At 40.6% G+C, this 19,992-nt stretch overlaps 1 protein-coding gene across 2 annotated transcripts in view; it reads left to right on the plus strand.

Moving 5' to 3' along the window:
• HEMGN (hemogen) overlaps positions 1–19,992 on the plus strand; it is a 49,496-nt gene that overhangs the window by 19,683 nt on the left and 9,821 nt on the right. For both annotated transcript variants that reach the window (XM_081267579.1, XM_081267580.1), the window contains one exon: positions 19,613–19,727. In XM_081267579.1, the coding sequence (XP_081123705.1) occupies positions 19,667–19,727 (61 nt within the window). In that variant the 5' untranslated portion in view covers positions 19,613–19,666. The remainder of the gene's footprint in view (positions 1–19,612; positions 19,728–19,992) is intronic.

Raw genomic sequence — 19,992 nt, forward strand, 5'->3', positions numbered from 1 at the left:
TGGGTAGGTGCATGATTTCCTGGAAGAGACAGTCTGCCTTGGCTCTATGGACCAAGTTATTTAGGATCCGTCTGAAAGGATTCTCCCCAGCTTGTTTTGCATGAGAACAAAGTACTATGCATCCATCTGCACTGGATAAAACCAGAAGTTAGTAGCAGCATGGTGGAAATAGAAACCCTATCTTCTGATTCAAGAGTCCAGTCTCTATCCACTGTACTACATACTCCTGGAGTGATAATTGCTCCTATTAATATTCCCTGAGAAGTGAAATGCAGTCTCCAAGTCGTATATCAATTATGATATACAACGTCTTATTTTTGTTTCATCAAGAAGATAGAAGAATTATAAGTAGTGCTAGGTGTTCCTGGCAGTCTTTGAGGATGGCTCTTCTGTCTGGCTTGTTTTAATTTCTCTCTTGATTAAAGAACATCCTGACATTTAAACATAAGAATGAGATGCTTCTGGCTGATGGGGGACCCTCATTACAAAGTCTGGGTAGGCCTGCCACCTCTTTCGGTGGAGCATGAGTCTAGATGACTTCCACATAGGTGTCTACCATGGCTGAGCAAAGCTGACTTCTTTGAGTAAGACCAGAATGCTGGACTGGGATGGTGGCTCAGTGGCAGAGTGCTTGCCTCACACGTATGAGGCCCTGGGTTCGATCCTCAGCACCACATAAAAATAAATAAAATAAAGGTATTGTGTCCATTTACAACTAAAAAAAAAAAAAAAAAAAAAACTAAACTAAAAAAAAAAAAAAAGATCAGTGCTGGGGATGTGGCTCAAGCAGTAGTGCACTCACCTGGCATGCATGCGGCCCAGGTTCAATCCTCAGCACCACATACAAAGATGTTGTGTCCGCCGAAAACTAAAAAATAAATATTAAAAAAAAATTCTCTCTCTCTTAAAAAAAAAAAAAAAAGAAGAACCAGTAGTTTCTTAAAAAAAGAAAAAAAGAGAGAGTGCTGACAATAAAGGGTGGCAATTGAACACAGATAAACACAAAGGGATTCTTCATCCTCACATTGAATTTTCCCATGCTATATACTGATAAAACCAGATCAGATCAGATCCTGAAAAAAGGTACTCCCAGATGCTTAGGAAAATATCAGGCCAGAAAGACCTAGTAATGTATTTCCTGCCTGCTAAAAAGTCATTCCTTTTTCTTCCCTTCCCGGCCTGGCTAAAAATATAATCAAAGTGTCACACACACCACACACACAAAAAATCACAAAATGCAAACCTCTATTAACATTTGTTAAGCAGATTGTGATGGAATATCAATTAGCAAAGTGTTTGGTATGCAAACATCCTCAGGGTTTAACTTACCCACAGGAGGACTTGGGAGGAGGGGGACAGAGAATATCAGAGAATCAGGGAGCAAGGCAGGCTGCTTCCAAGGGAAAGTGCTGGAGCCTGAGCTCACCACGCAGTCGACAGGTCAGACTGATGCAATTGCCATTCAGATCCACCTAGTGGCAGCAAGCAGTTCTAGCCACCTTACCTCAGTTGGTTTAGGCAATGACTGCATACTGAATGAATATCATGTACCATGTTCCAGACCCCAGCAAGCACCGGGAGCTGAACCATTCAGAAACTTGCTATTTGCCAGTGGCAGACCCTTTGAAGAAGGCTCTGGGCTAGTTTATTCTGACTCTAAACTCCAAGACCAGGGGACAGAATCTGCTAGAAGGAGGATGCTGAAGTTTCCAGACAAACAAGCCTATACATCATGTTAGGTTCTAAGACATACTATATACAGGGAAGTTAAAATTCCAAGGGATGAAGAAATTAGCTAAAATAAGAGAGGCAAATTTTCAATAAGAGCCCTAGCAGAGAGTAGCTGATATGTATAGGAGGGGGTTGGCGGTAGACCAGGGAGTGAGTTGTCTTTTACTGTGTCCCTTCCAACTATAAACCAGCCTCACAAAGGAAAGTTTGGTTTTAGGATAGATTTGGACTTGAATAGAAATTATTGTGAAAATAAAGTAATTCATTGATTAGTTACATATGTCTGTGTTTCCCAGAATGTGCAAATGTATACTTTAGATGAAATAAATTTTAGTTTAACATGTCTTAGAATAAATATAATTTGTTATACTACAGACCTGTGATTTTCCAGATGATGTTACTGGTTGTCTATTTATATTGTGGACATAAAATTTCATTTTAAATGTTCATAGTAAAAATGAGTTTATTTAAAGAAAAATACTAAGTAATGGCAAAAATCACAGAGATGGCATGCTAATAATCAGAAAGTTTGGGAACAGCTTCACTAAGCCAGAGGAGGAGGTGGACTAACTCACAGACAGGCAAAGAGAATGTCAGACAGGCAAAGAGAAAACAGAACTGTCAGGGGATCTGGGTTCCAGTTCCAACTACCATTAAGCCTATGTGACATTTCTCTCTCTCTCTCTCTCTCTCTCTCTCTCTCTCTCTCTCTCTCTCTGAGTCTCTATTTCCTTCTCTATAAAAATAGCTCTAATGTTCTGCTTGGTTTTGTGATTAGGTGTTATTAGTACTGAGATTATGAACAACCAGAACATCTTGCACAGTAAGGTACTGTGCTGGATGCTTTCCATAAGTCACTCTATTAATTGGCCTAAGAGTCTTAACAGGTAGGTATTAAAATGCCCATTCAGTTATAAGGCAGTAGAACCAGTGTTTGTTTCCCTTAGCCTTGCTGTGTCCTGGTAGTTAATTCCTATTCACCCGCAAAACTATGATCAAGATCATCTCCTCCAGGGAGGTTTCTTTGACCCCATCCTGTTTTCTTGCTTAGATGTCCCTCTCCTCTGTTTTCCCTCAATTTCTTTCTTTTTAAAAATCTTTTACTGGGAATTGAACCCAGGGCTGCTACATCCCCAGTCCTTTTTATTTTTTTTTTTATTTTGAGATAGGATCTTGCTAAATTGCTGAGGCTGGCCTCAAACTTGCAATCCTCCTGCCTCAACTTCCGGAGTGACTGGGATTACAAGCATGGGCTACCACACCCAGCTGCATTCCCTCAATTTTCTATGTGTGGTTTTTATATTTGTCTTTGGGTTTTCAACCCCCTACATAGTAGGTAGTCAGCAAATGATTGCAGAAAAGAGGAGTGTTGAGAGCCACAGCCAAAGGGGCCCCAGCAAAATTCCAGCTGCCAACAAACTTCCAGCTGCCGGCTGATGATTGGCTCACAGCGGCCCCTGCAACATCTAGCTGATTGGCTCCTCCACGGAGCTGCTCATTAGGGGACTTCTTTGGCTCCGCCCACGCGGCCCAGCCAATCAGCCTCAAGAGCAGGAGGATTGTGGGAGGTGATGAGGTTTGTGTGGGGGTGAGAGGCTTGGGGAAGATGGTGGTGGCAGTTGGGCTCTGAGGGTTTTTTCCTGAGGAGCTGTTTTGTTTGGCGTTTGTAGTTCTAAAAATAAAGTTAGTTTCTTTTGACAAGTGGCTCCTGAATTGTGCCCAGCCAGACTGCGGCATTTGGTGGCTCGCACGGGGAGCGACTGAGGGTAAGTAAACTGCTCGCCCGTGAGGGCAGGGCAAGAGGATGGGTAGCCATTCTAAGTTTCCTCTTTTGTTTTGCTTCATTTTTGTTTTAACTTGCCTGTCCCTGGAGATGAGTGAGATGGAAGAAAAACCGCTCACATCTGAGGAAAAACTATTTGCGACTGAGGAACAGATAGGGAGAAAGGACGGATACACATTTCAGGAGGATAAAAAGGCTGATATAATGAATTATTGTTCCATTTTTATTGCATTCTGTCTCGGTTTTGTTTGGCGTCATCTTGTTGGGTTGTATTATAGTAGAAATACGGGATCAGAAATTAGTAAAAAACAAACCGAAAGACTGTTAAGTAAATTATTAGAGGAAGGAGGCTTCCCAGTAAAATCAAGAGCAGTCAGGGCATATGTTGATATAATACAAAAATGTAGCCCATGGCTTTTTAAGGAGGAGTTGTTAGATATATCACAATGGAACCATCATGGTGAAGATTTAAAAAGAATAGAAAAGAACAACCCAGGGACTCTGCCAGTTGGCACATTGCCATTGTGGACATTCGTATCTGGTTTGCTTAGTCCAAAGCCTTCAGTTCAGACAAAGGTAGAGGAAGGAGAAGACATATTGATTCAAGTAAAAGAGAAGGTCTCTCAAGTTAGTCAGAAAGAGGAAAAGATTCAAGTAAAAGAGGTCTTTCGAGCTAGTGAGACAGAGGAAGGAAGTTTAGAGCAGAAAAAGCCATCAGGGGAAAAGTTACAACAGGAGACTGCTAATAACACCTTTCTATCAGAGAGCCTAAGTGTCCAACCAACAGCACCACCTCTACAGGAGACTACTACTAACAGCATTCTATCACCAGAGGACATAAGTGTCCAATCAACAGCACCACCTCCATATGCTAGGAGACTCCCAAACCCCGCAGTTGATAGTTGGGATCCTGAGACAGGATCTCAAGTATGCCCTGTATTTGAGGTAGGAGGGCAGCGAATTTACCAGGGTTTAAATTTCAAAACAGTGAAGGAGCTAAAAGAGGCTGTAACAACCTATGGTCCTCAAGCACCCTTCACTGTAAGCTTGGTCGAATCCATTACCAACTTAAACATGACGCCAGCAGATTGGGCTAATATTTGTAAAGCTGTGCTAAATGGAGGACAATACCTGTTATGGAAGGTTGCCAATGAGGAATTTTGCAAGGAGACGGCTAGACAAAATGCAGCAGCTGGTTTTCCTCAGAGAAATCTAGATATGTTGTTAGGAAAGGGACCTTATGAGGATCGGCAGCAACAAATTGCATATGATCCTGGTGTATATTTACAAATTGCTGTAGATGCAGTTAAGGCATGGAAGACTTTACAAGGACATGGAGGTTTACAAGGTCAATTATCTAAGATAATACAAGGAGCTAATGAACCTTATGCTGAATTTGTAGATAGGCTTATTCAAACAGCTACCAGAGTTTTTGGGAATACAGAACAAGCAATGCCATTAATAAAACAACTGGCTTATGACCAAGCGAATCGTTGGTGCAGAGATATCATTAGACCATGGAAACAGGAAGATTTAAACACATATATTAAATTATGTAGAGACATTAATGAACAAGAGCAAGTCATGGCAGCTGCAGTAAAACAGGCTTTAGATGCCAGAGACAATAATGAACAAGGGCAAATTGTGGCAGCTGCAGTAAAACACGCTTTATATGCCAGGCCAAGAACATGCTACAATTGTCAACAAATAGGACATTTTAAAAGGAATTGCCCCATAGGAGGAGGGTTTAACAAAACTAGGTATCAAAGGAGTAGAATACCGGGTATTTGCCCACGATGCCGTAGAGGGAGACATTGGGCTAATGAATGCCGTTCTCAAACCACCATAGAGGGTACTCCATTACATTGGGCTAATGAATGCCATTCTCAAACCACCAAAGAGGGTACTCCATTATCAAAAAACGAACAAGGACCAAGTGTTTATCCACGATATCGTGGAGAAAGGCATCGGGCTCCATTGCCAAAAAATGGACAAGGGGGACCAATGCTCCGGGGCCCCAAACCACAAATATACAGAGCACTGGAGGAACCCAGAAACCCCATCAGGGTAGTGACCAGGACACATTGTCCATCAGATCCCTCATCAGACAAACCAGAGGGAGCACAGGGTTGGACATCTGCGCCTCCGCCAGATCAGTACTAACTCCAGAGATGGGAGTTCAAATCATTCCCACAGGGGTAAAAGGACCTCTTCCCAAAGGAACAGTAGGCTTATTATTGGGACGCAGCTCTTCTACTCTAAAAGGACTTTTGATAAGTCCTGGGGTAATTGATCCCGATTATGAAGGTGAAATAAAAATTATAGCCAGTTCTCCAAAGGGTATATCAGTAATTTCACCAGGAGATAGAATAGCACAGTTACTAATAATACCAAGCCTACATGATAAATTTTCCAGTCATGCTGTAGAAAGAGGTTCCAAGGGATTAGGCTCCACAGGTGTAGATTGGGCTATGCTTTCTTTAAATTTAGATTCTCGCCCCATGCTAAAACTAAATATTCAAGGACATGAATTTAATGGGCTACTGGATACAGGTGCATCATCTCTCGTCAAGAATGGCCAAAACATTGGCCATTACAACAAGCCACTCAAACGCTTCGAGGCCTAGGAGTGGCGACTAATCCCCATAGAAGTGCAATGGTATTAGATTGGAAGGATCCTGAAGGATGTGAAGGAAATATACAGCCATATGTATTGGATCATCTTCCCATAAATTTATGGGGACGAGATGTCTTAGATCAATTAGGTTTGACATTAACAAATAATATCAATCAAAATGCACCCACTATTATGGCTAGACAAGGTTTTGGGAAAGGAAAAAGATTAGAAAAACAAGAACAAGGTATAGCAACACCAATACAAATAGATCAAGGAACAGACAGACATGGGTTGGATTTTCACAAAGGGCCACTGAGACAATAAAAATTACATGGAAATCAGAAAGACCAGTATGGGTTCCTCAGTGGCCCTTGACTAAAGAAAAGATACAAGTAGCCCATGATCTGGTCAAACAACAATTAGCGGAAGGACATATACAACCTTCTGTATCTCCCCATAATACTCCCATTTTTGTCATCAAAAAGAAATCTGGTAAATGGAGATTATTGCAAGATTTAAGAGCCATTAATCATGAAATGGTCATTATGGGACCTGCTCAATCGGGGATTCCTCAATTGTCTGCTTTGCCAAAAACTTGGTATGTTTTAGTTATAGATATTAAAGATTGTTTTTTTTCAATTCCAATTCATCCTGAGGATAGTCCACGTTTTGCATTTACTATCCCTGCACTAAATCATGAAGGTCCTGATCAGAGATATGAATGGAAAGTACTCCCTCAAGGGATGGCTAACAGCCCAACTATGTGTCAAATTTATGTTAACAAAGTAATCCAGCCACTTAGAAATCAAAATCCTGAACTACAAATATTTCACTATATGTTGATGTATTATTAGCACACAAAGCTAAAAACACATTGCTAGAATGTTATGCCACATTTACAAATTTATTAAAAAATTATAATCTAGAGATAGCAATAGATAAAGTACAATTAAATTTTCCAATTAATTATTTAGGAGTTCTATTATCCTCAACCATGGTCCATCCACCAAAAATTCAAATACAAGTAGATCAACTCAAATCACTTAATGACTTTCAAAAGTTATTGGGAGACATAAATTGGATAAGGCCTTATCTAGGTATTCCAACAGGAGAATTGGGACCTTTATTTGATATTCTAAAAGGTCCATCAGATCCAAATTCACCCCGAATGTTAACGCCTGAAGCAAGAAAGGCATTAAAAATCATTGAGACATATATGGAAAATATGCATTTGGATAGAATTGATATAAGTTTGCCTTTATTATTTATTGTACTACCAACAAAAAAATATTCCTACAGGAGTATTTTGGCAAGAAGGTCCATTATTATGGATACATTTATCTTATTCTCCTAACACTATTCTTACTAGGTATCCTGAGGCTGTAGGACAATTAATACTCAAAGGAATAAAAACAACAAAGGGAGTATTCGGAATTTCTCCCAATAAAATTATTACTCCATATACTATGAATCAAATTGATGAATTAGCTAATGAGTTAAATACTTGGGCAATAATCATGTGCAAATCTAATGTTTCATTTGATAACCACTTACCATCTAATCCTTTATTGTCTTTTTGGTCATTGCATCCTTTAATTTTTCCAAAAATGACAAGAAAAACACCTATCATGAATGCTCCAAATATATTCACTGATGGGTCAAATAATGGTACAGCAGCAATAGTTACACCTGATCAAACTTTTACATTTTTAGTACCCAAACAATCAGCTCAAAAGATAGAGCTTAATGCAGTATTACAAGCTTTTGTGATGTTTAAAGATTCTGTATTTAATTTATTTTCTGATAGTCAGTATATAGTTAATGCTATAGTATCCCTTGAAGATGCTGGTAGGATTTCCCCTTCTTCTACTGTTTTCTCTTTGTTTTCCACTATACAAAGTTTAATCTGGGACAGAAAAGATCCACTCTTTATAGGACATATCAGGGCACATACAGGATTGCCTGGAGCCCTTAGTTTGGGCAATGATTTAGCAGATAAAACTACACATGACATACATATTTTCTCTACACTAGAAGAAGCTATAAATTTTCATAAAAGGTTCCATGTCAATGCTAATACTTTACAAAAGCGTTTTAAAATAACTAAGGAACAAGCTAGACAAATAATAAAACAATGTCAAAATTGTGTGACCTTTTTACCACAAGTTAATCTTGGAGTCAATCCTAGAGGATTGATACCTAACCATATTTGGCAGATGGACGTCACACACTTGCCAGAATTTGGAAAATTAAAATATTTGCATGTTACAGTTGATACTTCTTCTGGATTTTTGATGGGCTCCCTTCATGCCGGAGAAAAAACTAAAGATGTTATAGCTCATTGCTTACAAAATTTTGCCACTGTGGGCATTCCAAAACAGTTAAAAACAGATAATGCCCCTGGTTATACTTCTACCTCTTTTAAACAATTTTGCTCATCATTTGGCATTACTCATATAACAGGAATCCCATACAATCCACAGGGACAAGGCATAGTTGAAAGAGCTCATCAAACTATTAAAATGTACTTATTAAAGCAAAAAGACGGAATTGGGAAGGGGTATATATTCCCCAAAGATAAACTTAAAATAACCCTTTTTACTCTAAACTTTTTAAATTTGGATTCATCAGGACTTAGTGCTGCAGAAAGGCATATGTGTCCAAAAAATGTACATAAGCCCAAGGTACTTTGGAAAGATATTCTAACAGGACAATGGAAAGGTCCTGACCCAGTAATTGTCTGGAGTCAGGGGTCTGTTTGTGTGTTTCCACAGAAAGAACAGCAGCCTATTTGGATTCCGGAGAGATTAACTAAAGTCCTGACCCAGTGATTGTCTGGAGTCAGGGGCCTGTTTGTGTATTTCCACAGGGAGAACAGCAGCCGATTTGGATTCCAGAGAGATTAACTAAAGCGATTTCTACAGACCAAAAAGAAGATGATTTGGCTCAAATCCATAACAGCTGATATCCAAAACTCCAATTTGGCTATCCTTACATCTGCGACAGAACCAGGATGCTTTTTTCAATATCTATTTTATTATTGCCCTTTCCCATATCATGAAGTTCTATTTTGTTTTTTGAGCTCATACAGACCTAGGTTAATGTTTTGCTGATCAGTTCTATTTTTTTTTTTTTACTATAGAGTTTTTAAACATTGCAATGGAGATTTCACCTGTAAAAAGTTATAAGGCCTTTACTATTATGTTATGTGTTGTATGTATTATATTATGTGTGCACACTTGTGTTTTGTGTTATATGTTTGAATGTACGTATGTCCATATATCATATATGATGAGTGCTCATGAAAAAATGGATCCAAATATTTTTTTTAATTCACGTGATTTAAATGGTTTAATTTAAATTGGGTAAATAACTGTTAAGAATTGTTTTAATATGTAAACAAAAAGAAGGTTAACAGATCTGTTTGTTTACTTTCACCTTTCCTTTTCATTATATTTAATAATTCTCTTCAAGATAATGTAAATTGTTAAGAAAATTGTTTTCTTTTCTCTTCAAGATAATGTAAATTGTTAAGAAAATTGTTTTCTTTTAGTGCCTTCTGGAATGTTACATAATTTCATCCAGTGAAATGTTACATAATTTCATCCCAGTGCCGGTGAAGACAAAGATAAAACTAATCTACAGTTTCTGCAATAGCCATCACTGAACTGCTTGCAGAACTTGTCTAAACTATGTGTCACTTGTATGCATTGTGAACTCACTTGTATGCATTGTGAACTATCTGTTGGTGCAGCGACTTGTGGTAGTGTTGGAGTATTTTTACTGATGATGTCATCGGTTATACAATTTTTCCAACAAGAGCCGTCAATTGGCTTGGTGTATCTTCCTCCCTTCTGCTTGTCATGACAAAGATCTCTCCACAGGTGTGGCTGTATACTGGACCGGTAGTCAATGACGGGTAAGATCCAATTACAATGGTACCAACCTAAGACAGGAGGCTGATGCCCTGAGGTCAGCTTATCCGAAGACGGGTAAGGACCATATGTAGTATTGGACAACCTAAGGCAGGCAGGGTCCCTAAGCCACATGCTTGTTGTTTAAACAGAGAGGGGGAGATGTTGAGAGCCACAGCCAAAGGGGCCCCAGCAAAATTCCAGCTGCCAGCAAACTTCCAGCTGCCGGCTGATGATTGGCTCACAGCGGCCCCAGCAACATCTAGCTGATTGGCTCCTCTGCGGTGATGTTCATTGGGCTGTTTCCCCGCCCTTCAGACTGCCAGCTGATGATTGGTTCACAGCAGCCCCAGCAACATCTAGCTGATTGGCTCCTCTGCGGTGATGTTCATTGGGCTGTTTCCCTGCCCTTCAGACTGCCAGCTGATGATTGGCTCACAGCGGCCCCAGCAACATCTAGCTGATTGGCTCCTCCACGGAGCTGCTCATTAGGGGACTTCTTTGGCTCCGCCCACGTGGCCCAGCCAATCAGCCTCAAGAGCAGGAGGATTGTGGGAGGTGGTGAGGTTTGTGTGGGGGTGAGAGGCTTGGGGAAGCCGGTGGTGGCAGTTGGGCTCTGAGGGTTTTTTCCTGAGGAGCTGTTTTGTTTGGCGTTTGTAGTTCTAAAAATAAAGTTAGTTTCTTTTGACAAGTGGCTCCTGAATTGTGCCCAGCCAGACTGTGGCAGAGGAGAGCATGAAGGAGAGGGAGAAAGGAAAGGAGGGAGAGAGGAATGGGAAAGAAAATACGTTGCACCCTTCTGTTTTTTAATACTAAAGGAATGAGAAGTATGGGAGCAACTTGGTTGAGCATATGACCTCTCAATCAAAATTGTCCAGCCTTGCCCCTTACTAGGGGTGTGACTTAGGGCACAGGTTTAATTCTTGTACTTTAGTGGCTTCCTCCATAAAATAGAAATCTCCAAATTGCCTGCCTTAAAGGATGTACAGGCTGAATGAAATAAATAAAGTGAAAAAAACTAACACAAAGTGAAAAAGATAAGACCCTTATATGCATATAGAACTCCTTCATCTTCCCAATTCTAGTTGTTAACTAATTCAGGGTCATTCCAAGTGGATATGGATAAAGAGAATCATTGTCACAGGATGTGAAATAATATCCTCATCTTTCCAATTCCATAGCAGCATCAATTCCTCCATCTCTACCTTCAGAACATTTAGAGATATTTATATTAAAATTATCACCATGTATTATATTCCAAATCCAAATTTACTTAGCAAAGGGGTTGACAAAAATAAATGTTCAATCAATGTTTCATGAATTAATATAACATAAAAGATGTGTATCTATGAACAATAAAAATACTGCTGGGCGCAGTGGCTCTGGAGGCTGAGGCAGGACGATCACAAATTCAAGGTCAGCCTTAGCAACTTAGACCCTGTCTTAAAATTAAAAATAAATAAATTATTAAAAACTATAGCTGGAGTTGTAGCTCAGTGGCAGAGCACTTGCTTAGCCTGTGTGAGGCACTGGGTTTGATCCTTTGCACCACGTATAGATAAATAAATAAAATAAATGTATGCTGTTCCTCTACAACTACAAAACAACAAAAATAAAAACTAAAGGACTGGGGATGTGGCTCAGTGGTAAAAGAACCTCTGCATACAATCCCCAGCAACCCCCCTCCAAAATATATATTTTGTGCTATTTGCCATAAAAGAGGCTCAAATAAATATGATCTTAACTCAGAGAGATCGTGTGAGGCAAGAAAAGGCAGTAGAAAATAATGGTTAAATCTATGAACTTTAGAGTGAGACAGTCTTGGTTTTAAACCCTAACTCTGTCACCATGCACTTTTGGGATTGGGGAATGTCACCTAACCTCTTTAAACTGCAGATGTCCTGTCAGTGGAATGCGGACAACACTGGTTGAACGAACTCAGGGAGGCAATGTGTGTAAGTGCTGGGTGCTCACCCCGAGTCTGTGGAGTGGCTGATGTCTCATCATCTCATTATCTCTCCTCCAGCATAATCAAAGGCTTTGTGATGGCAATGCTTGCTGCCTGGATGGCCAGGTACAGGGAAGGGCACTGAACAACTAGGAGGCATGAAAAAGTTACTGTGGGTGTTTAAAAGATTCAAGGCAGAAAAACGAGAAGGACAAGTGCTGCTCCAGCTGAGACACTGGGTGGTTTCAGGAAAGTAATGGGAGGTCACATTGGGAGGTTGGGCTTAAATGCCAGACTAAGATGTTTAGTTTAGTTTATTTCTTTTTCCAGTACTGGGGAGTGAACCTAGGGGTGCTCTACCACTGAGCGACATCTCTAGCCTTTTTATTTTTTTATTTTTAATTTTGAGACAGGGCCTCACTAAGTTGCCAGTGGCTGACCTTGAACTTGGGTCCTCAGCCTCCCTGTAGCAGGAATTACAGGCGTGTGCCACCATGTGTGGTGAGGTCGAATCTTCATTCTGCAGGCAATACTGAGACCATCATGACTAGTTCAGAGCCAACCAGAAGAGGAATGTTCTGGTTCTTTGTGCAGGGAGGGTGAGGGGAGATGGATGTAGATAAACCACTAAGGAAACTTTTCTAATACTTCCCATGAGAAGTGAAGGTCACCCTTGGCAGTGGTGGTATGGAAAGGGAAGGAGGGAATGAGCATGTGGGACATTGAGAAAAATAAACTAATAGAAGGAGAGGAGAAACAAAAGGAGAAGGCAGGGTCAAGGACAAGTCTGAAGATGCACAACTGGATGGCCAGGAACACGGTGATACTGTGGTATCAACGCAGAGGAGCCTGGGGTGGGAGTCGAAAATAATGATTAAATCTTTGAAATTTAGATTGTTGGCTCCAAACCCACCAAAAAATAAAAAGCATAGGAGCTTCAGGGAAGATAAATTTTCTTTAGCTATGCTCAGTTTGAAGTCAGGTAATGAGTGATAACCAGGAGACACTAGAGTTCTCACACAAGTGTTTTATTTAGAAGATACTGCAGAGATGTAATAGTTAAAGATTTATAGTTGGAACAATGAAGGATGAGAGTATAAAGTCAAGGACCAGGAACTCATCCTCCCAATTCTAAGGGGGTGAAAGAGAAGGCTATGAGGAGGAGGAGGGAGACGTGAAGAACAGACCTGCATAGAAACCAAGAGCTTCAAGGACAAGAAGTGCTCAGATGAACCATGAGCTGCAGAGAAATCAGAAAAAAATGAAGTGGAAAGGGACCACTGAGTTTGGTCATTGGGAAATCATTAATGACTTATGAGTGATGACTTATGAAAATAATGTGGACCAAAACTAGATTGATGTAAAAAATAAGGTAGTATAGGAAAGGAGGATAATGAGGATATAATTATTAATTCAAGAAGTTTAGGAATGAAAAGACAGAGATGTGGTGGTAGCTCAAGGGGAACAGAATGGTCCTTCCCCATGTAAATGTCCACTCACCGATGATTATTCAGAGAGAGTTATTTGTCTGTGCTGCCCTACAAGGCAATAGTGGCTGGAAGAGGCCAGAAGAAGGGCTTTGGGACCAACTAGATGGAAGTGAGGCTCCAGCTGTTCTAAAGTCACAGAGCACATTATCTGTGTGTACAGCAGCATCTATTTTAGCAGACAGAGCTTGTTTATCACACATCAACAGACTGAGAGAGGGAAACAAGAAAATTCTCCTTCCCCACTTAGGAAAACAAGGCTCCATCCATTCTCTTAAAAAAGTATTCGAAACTTTGAAAATATATTTCAGCAAGGAAGAAACGATAAGAAAAACAAGTGTACTCACTGGGCATGGTGGGGCATGCCTGTAATCCCAGCAGCTCAAGAGGCTGAGGCAGGAAGATCACAATTTCGAGGCCAGTATCAGCAATTTCATAAGGCTATAAGCACCTTGGTGTGATCCAGTCACAAAATAAAAAATAAAAAGAGCTGGGGATGTGGCTCAGTGGTAAAGCACTCCTGGATTCAATTCCTGGTACCGAAACAAAACAAAAACCAACCAACCAAACAAAAAAGCAAGTGTATGATCCTTCTACTAAATGCACTATAAGAAAGTGCTCAGGGGTATCATACAACAATATTAATGATACTATTGATATTGTCTGAGTCTTATGGGACTTAACACCTGCACAGTGATTTTCATTTTATTAAAACCTTTCTTGATCTCTTTAATCCTCACAGAGTCCCCATCAGGTTTTACTTTCCTCTGTTTTACAAGGGAAGATACTGAGGATCAGAAAGAATTAAATGATTTCCCCCAAATTCCCCCCAAATCCAGCCAGGAAATGACAGAGCCCTATGCCCCTTGCACTTTTCAGTACATGTTTTCAAACATCATTCACATGGTTTTCACTGGGCGATGCTCTTAGCTGTGGTATGACAAATAAAAAATGTAGCAAGGTTCTCATCATCCTGGTTTGGGGGCTATAAAATACTCTCCATGTCACTAAAATGACATTAGCTTTGAGCTATCAGTTCATGTTCATGATTTCACTGTCTCTATTCCACAGCTGAGCTATTTTTCCTGGGCTCCTTTACCATCTCCATCTTAGCAATGTGTTTCCTTCGGTCCCCTATCTGCTCAGTTCAGTCAGGCCTGTGAAATGCAAGGACAAAGCCTCAATCCATACTCCTGCTCCAGATGGTCAGGAGGCAGGACAGCAACTCTCTCCTCCAATCCCTAGTTTGGTCTGGTAGGAAGACTGCCAAACTTGGAGACTGAAGACCCAACTACCAAGCTAACTCTGTGACCTTACTTATATCACTCAATACACTAAGTACCCATTTCTTGCTCTAACAAATGAGGATAATAACAGCTAGTAAGTTTGCTACAGGGATCCAGGGGACCACTTGTAAAAGTAGGACTGTGCAGGACTTAATTTTCCATTGCAGCTGTCTTCAAATACTTAATAATTTTAGAAGGAGAAGTCCTACATTTTCATTTTGTACTAGGCCTCAGCAAATTATGTAAGTGGTCTTACCTGTATGCCCTCAGCAAGGCTACCTTTTACCTCTCTGGGTGCCACAGTCTGTAATTTAATTGAATTGAAGTGCTATGAAATGCATTTTTAAGGACAATTGCCAATTCTCCTTTACTTTATCTATTAGCAAAATTTGACACAGTTGACCAGTCCCGCCTCCTTAAAACATTTTTTCCACTTGGCTTCTAGAACATATTTTCTGGTTTTCTTCTGGCCCACTGGATGCTCCTTTGCTGTGTTTTCCCTGATCTGAGAGCACATCCAAGCTACTTGATCTCTACATGATCCTGATCCTCTCCTCCCAGCCTGCCCTTCCCTCTCTGACATTGGTAACTCCATCCTTTCAGTAGCTCAGACCAAATCCTTACCTTGACACTCTTGTCTCTTAGTCCATATCCAACTTAGAAATCCTTCCAGAACCTCACCACCTCTTCACCACTACCATCGCAGTCCAAGCCAGAGTCCTCTCTTTCTTAGATTGCTGCAATGTACTTCTGATTGTCTCCCTTCCACTTCTTCTGCTGTCCCCCACAGTAACCAGAAAAATCCTTTAAATATGTAAGTCAGATCGCCTCACCCTTGGGTTCAAAACCATCCTGTGATTATCCACATGTTTGGGGCAGAACTTCCTATAATGGACAACAAGCTGCTCTCTGATCCCACTTCCTGGAAAACTGCTTTCCTTAGGTCATTTCTGGTGCCCTCCCCACCTGGATCTCAAAACAGCTGGCCTCTCTCCCCCTTCCTTTCTGCTGTCTTATTACAGTCAAGCCTTACCTGACTACACTATTAAAAGTGCAGGGGAGGTACAGTGGTGCACATCTAGAGTCTCAGCTTCTTGGCAGGCTAAGGCAAGAGAATCGCTTGAGCACAGAGTTTGAGAACAGCCTGGGCAATATAATGAGACCTCATTTTTTTTTAAAAAAAAGTATTTATCAACCCTCCTGTCATTTCTCATTCTATTATCCCCAGCTCAATTTTCTCCAATGTATTCATCCCCATTTGAAACATTTTATTTGCTTGCTTATTGTTCATCTGTCCCCATTAAAACATAGGCTCCCTGGGAGGACTTTGTCTTTTAACCACTAGATCTCCAGCACATAGGACAGTGCCGGGCATGGAATGAATGACAGTAGAAAGAACTCTGGAAGCATGATGGTTCTGCCATGAGGCAACCCCAGCAGCAGCAGCAGCCCCTTAGAGTACATCAACTACCTTCTCAGCCTGCATGTCCAGGAAGCTGACCTTGCGTCCAGGGAGGGAGGGCATTCATGGGGACAACTGTGAGCCATGCTGCCCACACAATCAAACTGTGAAGATGAGAAAGTGAATCAGCAGCTGTAACTGCCCTCCAGGAGTTTGTGGCCTAAAGGGAGGTTTTAGGTACATATGCACATAACTCTAGAACAAGGTGGCATTTGTTAAAAATATCTGGGTTTTAACGCCCAACATCTCACATTCTGGTAATAACTCTAAGTTTTGTACACAGAAAACTTTACTATGGCTTGTAAAGGTACTGTGGGACTCTTTCTGTCCCAAATTCCCGCCCTGGTCTGCTTATCACCTCAGAGACACCTTGCCTGACTTCCAATCTAGTTTGCTCCAAAGCATCTCCAGCGGCCCCCTCCACCCAGTATTGACCTCAATTTGATGTTAACTTGAAACCCACCCTCTTCTAGTCTTCTATCCTCTGCCTCTAGATGCAGGAAATGTGGAGCAGGGGTGGAATCAACTTATGGAGACTCTGAAAGTCCATACAATAAAGATGTGTATACTCTCTCTTCGATGAGCCCAGCTTTTTAGTCCAGAAGCCTGGTACAGATGGCATTCAGTTAAGCTTGCTGAATCGCTGAACTGGGTGATAATGACTCTAAGGACAATCCTATTGAAAAAGTCCCTTTGTAGCCTCTTGGGGGTGTTTCAGGGGGCTTCTATGAGGTTATTTTGTGAAACTATCATAATTTAAGAAACAACATAACAATAATTAAAACAGAGGCTGGGTGTGTTTCAGTGGTTGAGCACTTGCCTAGAATGTGCAAGGCCCTGAGTTCGATCCTCAGCACCACATACAATTAATAAATATAATAAAATTATTGTGTCCCTCTATCAAAAAATAAATAAAAATTAATTAATTAATTTAAACAACCCAAAGGAACCAATGTTTAAACCATTGGCTTAGATTATAAAATACTATTTTATAAGTTTCAAAGTCACTTTGAGTTTTTTAAGTCCCATATCTGAGAATACAAACTTTTCGAAAGAAATAACACAGAGTGCAGGGACTCACTGAGTTATGTGAATTTTTAGATACAGAGATTTACTTATGAGAAAATTTGGGGAATTGAGAAACAGAGCTCACTCACCATTAGGATCTAGTCATCAAAAACCAAATTAAATTTTTTTTTGGGGGGTGCAGCTACCAGGAATTGAATTCAGGGGCATTCACCACTGAGCCACATCCCCAGCCCTGTTTTGTATTTTATTTAGAGACAGGGTCTCACTGAGTTGCTTAGTGCCTTGCTGTTGCTGAGGCTGGCTTTGAACTCGCCTTCCTCCTGTCTCAGACTCCTGAGCTGCTGGAATTATAGGGGTAGGACACCATGAGCCCAGCTCCAAGTTAAATTTTGGTGGCAAGTAATCAGGTGTTAGTTTTGTCATGCTCAGTACTTTTCAGAGTGTTTAAAAACTTGTTTCTCTCCTACGTTCACACCACACATACATTTTCATACCCAGGCAGGATCAAGCATTAAAAAGATGAGCCATCTTAGAATCTGTAAGAAGTGCTGCTGGCAATAAGTAAGACAATACTGGGCAGGTAAACCCTTCCCCTCCCAGCTTCTTCTTAGGTAAACAAAGGGGAAGAGACAAGATAATTTCCATCTCTTATAATTCCGATGCATTAAGACTGTGGGGGCTGAAGGTGTTGTTTAGTGGGAGAACTCTTGCCTAGCATGCATGAGGCCCTGGGTTCCATCCCCAGCACTGCAAAAAACAAACCAATATATATATATATATATATATATATTTTTTTTTTTTTTTTTTTTTGAGACAGGGTCTTGCTAAATTGCCTAGGCTCGCCTTGGATTTGTGATCCTCCTGCCTCAGTCTCCCAAGTTGCTGGAATTACAGTACACCACAGCACCTAGTTTTCTGAGTTTTCTTAATACATTCAAGCTTTGACTTGGTTTGCCAAAATCTGGTTACTATATTTTTATTATTAGTAAAAGCAGCTAAGATTTATTAAGCACATTCAATATGCTATGCACCAGTTATTCGTTATGTCAGGCATATATAAAATGCCTAATATCAATTATCTGATTTAATCACCCCAGAAAATCCTTGAAGCAGATATCAATATTGTCCTCATGTCACAGGCAAGTGGACAATATTGTTAGGTGACTCCAAGGCCATCTAACCTGCCTAAGGCTGCTGAATTAGAGAATGGCAATGCTGGGATTCAAGGTCTTCATTTCACTGGGCTCTAGAGCATACTTAACTCTTTGTCTCCTGGACTAACTGCCTGCTCCAAGTGGCACTCAGTGACTTTGCTTTGTTAAACCATGGTCCACCTTGCTTGGTTGAACCATGGTCCTCGGGGCCTCCATGCCTTCACAAGCCGGGTGACCAATTGGAGATAGGATGGTTCCTTTGATTTCAACTTAATTTCTGGGATATAACATGGCAATATTTAATTAAGAAATGCCTTTTGACCTTCCCATGCATTAATTACAGTAGATTTCACTAGTTATTTGGAGCCACTTATGGAATTTGATTCTTTATATCTATTATCTAACAATACATAGAGGAAGATTTCTCCTTCCTTCCTTCCTTCCTTTCTTTCTCTATAGATTAAGGTGGGAAAAGTCCACATCCAGGAAAAAAATTGTAAGATTAATTTTATATATATAGTACAGTTTATAATTTTCATTTTCCATCATTTTCACTTTTTTTTTTTTTTGTGTGTGTGTGTGTGTGTGTGTGTGGCTCTGGGATGGAAGCCAGGGCCTTGCACATGCTAGGCAAGTGCTTAACCATTGAGCTATGCCCCCTGCCCCCATCATTTCATTTTCAAAATAACTGTATAAAATAGGCAAGGCAGGGATTCTTTGCCCATTTTATAAATAAAGAAGAGAGTCGCAGGAAAGAGAAGTGTTCTGTGCTGGACCAGTGAGCTGGTGGGAACCTAGACCAGCGTTCTGTCTACACTAGGCCACCTCCGTTTGTGAAAAGCAATCTGTCCAGCCACAGCCTGGTGTGACCCAGCCTGCAGCACAGTTGTTTGGTGTCCTAAAAAGGAATTCAGACACTTGCTGCCGGGAGGCTGTAAGAGACCTGCCTTGGGGGGGGGGGGTGTTCCCTGTACAAATAGCAGGGAACCTATGCTTGAGGACCAGGACCCAGCACCGACAAGGACAGCTCACACCTGCACAGTGTGATAAAGAAAGCAGAACTTGCCTGACGCTCTGGTCCATCCTGATACAACTTTTAGGCGGGAAGTCAAGTGACAAGTAAATGTGTGTGGTTTTTTTTTTTTCTTTCTTTCTTTTTTTTTTTTTTTAAGTGTTAGTTGTTTTTGATATTTTTTAAAAGCTTTTAGGTCACTTGTGGAAGTCAGACCAAACACCAGGAACATACTGCAGCGAGATGGACTCAGGGAAGGAGCAATCTCATTTAAGTCTCCATGGAACACCTAATCTTCATCCAGGTAATGGAAGAGAGCTTTGGAGGTGGTGGCTGTTGGGAAAAACTAGGCCTATGAGTATTTCCCTCTTCTCTATGGATCTGGCAAAAAAAAAAAAGGCACAATTGAATATATTTATATAAAATCTTAGGTAGCAAGAACTGGGCTGAATAAATTTTGTAGTGCCTTTTAGCACTAGGATTCTAATAAGCCAGAGAAACACAAAGTAATAAATTATTAATAAGAAATCCACTCTAAGTGAGGGTGAAAATGCTCAATACTGGATGGT

This window comes from Spermophilus citellus (genome assembly GCF_964194105.1).
Source record: "Spermophilus citellus genome assembly, chromosome: 2".
NCBI lineage: Eukaryota > Metazoa > Chordata > Mammalia > Rodentia > Sciuridae > Spermophilus > Spermophilus citellus.